Below are 4,112 nucleotides of genomic sequence, written 5' to 3'. Positions count from 1 at the left end.
GGATTCCGGTGTGATCACTTAAAGCAAGGACTTTTTAAAAAATGCTTCTAGAAGGATATTTCCTGCTCCATAAGACTCCCAGCTCTCCTTCTATGAGTAGGTTTTTGTTTGTTTGTTTGTTTTTGCTTTTGTTTTTAAACCTGGGGCAGTTAACTAAAGTGGAGAAAGAAGTGAGCATTGATCACAGCCTTCCGCATGCTAGGCTATGCCAGCCCCAGGAAATAGGAGCCATTATTGCCTGCATTTGACACAGAAGAGCATCAAAGCTCAGACTTGCTTTGTCGCAGCCCCATGCTTCTTCTCTAACAACAACTACCCCATCTACTCTAAAATATCCCCGAGATGGGTGGGTCCTCCCGGTCCAAAGCGCCCCCCCCCCCCAGGAGGCACTCCTTGCTGTAGATCACCAGGCTTGTTTTCTTTGGCTCCTCATTAATGAGTTCCACAGGACAATGCTAAACCTGGTTATGCAGACTTAATTGGTTTAGTTACAACAAGATAATTCCTTTTTTCTTCTCTTGGAGGCCGGTCTGCTTAAAGACATTTTAGCTGGAAGATGCTAATTATCAACGAGGAGAAAGTGACACCTGAGGAGTTCATTTTCCATCTTGGTCCTTGGTTTCTTCCTTTGAACTCCCTCCACCAGGGGCCCCTTTGCCACTTTGTCCCTGATCCCCTACCATCATAAAAGAGAGCTGGTCTCTGGCCAGGGCAGCAGAACTTTCTTTCACATTTGCCAAGGAGACTTTCCACTGCTGTCTCAGGGGATATGGACAACCTGGGAGAGACTTTCCTCAACCTGGAGGATGGTCTTGATGCTTCTGACACCGTTGGCCTGCTGGCCTCCTGGGACTGGAAAAGCCGAGCCAGGCCCTTGGAGCTGAGCCAGGCATCCCCAACTCAGAGCCTTTCCCCAGTTCCTTCTCTGGAGTCCTACTCTGAGGTTGCACTGCCCTGTGGGCACAGCGGGGCCAGCATTGGAGGCAGCGATGGCTTCAGCAGCCATGGGGCTGGTGGCCTGGTAGAGTTGGACTATAGCATGTTAGCTTTCCAACCCGCCTACCTACAAGCCTCTGGTGGTCTCAAAGGCCAGAAGGGCAGCAAAGTCAAAATGTCTGTCCAGCGGAGACGCAAAGCCAGCGAGAGAGAGAAACTCAGGATGCGGACCTTGGCAGATGCCCTGCACACGCTCCGGAATTACCTGCCCCCTGTCTACAGCCAGAGAGGCCAGCCGCTCACCAAGATCCAGACACTCAAGTACACTATCAAGTACATTGGGGAACTTACAGACCTCCTCAACGGCGGTGGAAGAGAGTCTAGGCCCCAGAGTGTGTGAGTTCTGCCCGTTGGGGAATCCTGCTGGTTCCAGACCTATGAACAGGCATAGAGGAGTTCTGAAGACCCTGAACTTGTCTTCCAGGACAATAGGACAGAGTTATCATCTGTGGACACTTAGTGAGGCAATCTGGTGATCTGCTAAGTTGAAAGGGACTTCCACCTGACCTGCTGGAGCTGCGGGGACATTCACCTGCCAGGCAAGCAGGACAGTTCCGGATAGTCTCATCATGTATCCAATGACTTGGCTTTTGCAAAGAGACAGATTATTTTGTCCTGTGTCTTTCAAAGGTTCAATACAGTTTAAAGACACTCTTTTTGATAATGTTGAATGCCTATAACTATATTCTCCTACCATTTTGGTTTGGGGAACCTTCTTTCTGTTGGAATGAAACTTGTATTTTGTACGGGATCCATTGTGAAGCTTGGATTCTTATTTAGGAAGATTGTACCAAGTAAGCAGTTGTTGCTCTCTCAGTCTCTCTCTCTCTCTCTCTCTCTCTCTCTCTCTCTCTCTCTCTCTCCCTCCCTCCCTCATTCCCTCCCTCCCTCATTCCCTCCCTCCCTCTCTCCCCGTGTGTGTGTGTGTGTGTGTGTGTGTGTGTGTGTCTGTGTGTGTGTGTGTGAGCATGCCTTTACTTTTTTTTTTTTTTTTTTTTTTTGGCTAGGAGTAAAATCATTTCATTGCAGAAGGAATTTGTATCACAATAAAAAGGAAGTCATAAGCAGGTAGACTGGGCTAACTTAAGACATTGAAGATCCTATGACCAGAGTTTCCCGTCTCTAAGGCATGGAAAATAAGGACAGGGCTCGTAGGCTGCAGTGTCTGGGAACAGGAGAAAGGAGGAAGGGTCCCAGCATCACAGGGTGGCCAAGAAGCTGAGCTTAAGGAGCAGCAGCTCTTAGTCTCAGGCCGGGCGTGAATGTGATCTCATTGCTTCACATATGAATTTTTTCAAGGAAGAGACTGGCTTAAAACAAAGTCAATTTGAACTCCATAGATAATTGCATAGGCCAGAATTATAACCCAAGGCTTTCTCTGACCCCTCTAAAGGAATTTATTTCATCTACAAGGTCTAACTGTCCTACACTCACCCATACACTTCCTTTACCCCGTGTCCCCCACTACCCCATATGTCCCTATATACAGTCACATTTCCTCTTCCAGGTGCCTATCCTACTGGGTATCTACAGCCCCAGTTTGGTTATTCTGAAATCAGAGGGCATCATATTGAAGGAGGTTCTTTTCTGAGTGTCTCTTCCTTGTTGTGGTTATTAGCCACTGGTGTTTGTCTTTAGTGACTCAATATTCTGTTCATGTTTCCTGTTGATCCCCCTCTTTGGTATTTTTCTTGTTTTTAATTACATAAATTACAAAAGCATTGGCTGTGTTCACAATGTCATGTTTAACCTCTTCTCATCTTTCCTTTGATGACACAAATGTAGTTAATAAATATTCGCAGATGTACACTTTGAGGATCATCTTTATTTCTGTACCTCTGATTCTGACCCAGCACTGTAAATTTGCATAAATATATATGTGACATAAATGCCACTATTATTTTGATTATATAGATGAGAAAATTGAATGATGGCTTTCCCAGTCCAACAATACTCCCCAGCACCGGTTCTGCATAATTTCTTGAATGAGGCACCTTCTGGATGACATTTAAGTTGTTTGGGGTTATTTCATGACCAATAAATAAATAAATAAATGCCTTGTTAAATAGAGACAAAAAGCTTTGTACACTGGTAATTTTTAAATTAGCCTTAGAAGTCCTCCAGAAGAGTATTCGTAGGTCAGAGTATGTGCAGGTTTTACATGTTAATAACTATTATTTGATCACTTTCATTAAAGTGTGTAGTTATTTCTATTTCCACAAATCTCATGTGGTAAAACAGTGGTCCCACATAATCACTGGCTAGCAGCCACCTCAAGAATTGGTAGCAGGCAAACACAGTGACAGCATCATGTCAGTTTTACTTTATTCATTTACTAGTTGAGATGGAGCAGTTTTCTTTGATCTAATGAGACTACTATTAATTTTGGTTCCTCTCCTGCAGTGTGGCAGTTTTTGTGGAGTGTCTTCTTGTTAATTAGGTAAAGTACAGTACATGGGTTGAAATATCTCCTTATGATTTGGTGGATTTGAGATTCTTTTTACATTTGTCTTTATGTTGCTTTATGTTTATAATTTTGATTATGTTACACCTTGCTCCTGAAAGTTTTTCATTTTTATATGATCAAGTACTTTTTGTCATTGCTGTTTTATGGCTTATGTGATTTTTTTCCTTCGTTTAATTTTTCCTAGTTCCAAAAGGTTTAAATTTCTTTTTTGATTATTTTTATTGCTGCATTTTCAACTCACGGATTTTTAGTACAACTGAAATTGTGTCTAGGTAGAATTTAGCTTCACTTGTGACTAGAGGTTTTATAACCTAAGAATGGCACGTTTTATTTTCAAGTGATAGTAGGGTGCTGGGGCTGAGTGATTAAACACCATCCTATTTATATGAATCCTCATGAGTTTCTTGTCTACTAATGTTTTTGGTGTTTGGTGAAGAAACAAGAAAAGATTGCTATTTATGGAGAATTTCCTTGAGGGACTTTGTCCTCTGTACGTGTTCATGTGAGATAGCATGTGTGAGCATGTGTTTGTGTGTGTGTGTGTGTGTGTGTGTGTGTGTGTGTGTTCCTAATCAAGTGCACACATGCTGTGCTCTGTGTTAGAGAAAAGCAGGCAGAATAGTACTATAGCCTTGGAGAGAACCAGTTG

At 43.1% G+C, this 4,112-nt stretch overlaps 1 protein-coding gene across 1 annotated transcript; it reads left to right on the top strand.

Annotated features, from left to right (window-relative positions):
- Positions 1-769: 769 nt before the first annotated feature.
- Msgn1 (mesogenin 1) lies at positions 770-1,336 on the top strand. Its single transcript, XM_027424400.1, has one exon. The coding sequence runs from the start codon at positions 770-772 to the stop codon at positions 1,334-1,336; it is 567 nt and encodes a 188-aa protein (XP_027280201.1).
- The last annotated feature ends 2,776 nt before the right edge of the window (positions 1,337-4,112 follow it).

The sequence above is a fragment of the Cricetulus griseus genome, chromosome 7 (genome assembly GCF_003668045.3).
Source record: "Cricetulus griseus strain 17A/GY chromosome 7, alternate assembly CriGri-PICRH-1.0, whole genome shotgun sequence".
NCBI classification, from domain to species: domain Eukaryota; kingdom Metazoa; phylum Chordata; class Mammalia; order Rodentia; family Cricetidae; genus Cricetulus; species Cricetulus griseus.
This window is presented reverse-complemented; position numbering and strand designations above follow the sequence as displayed.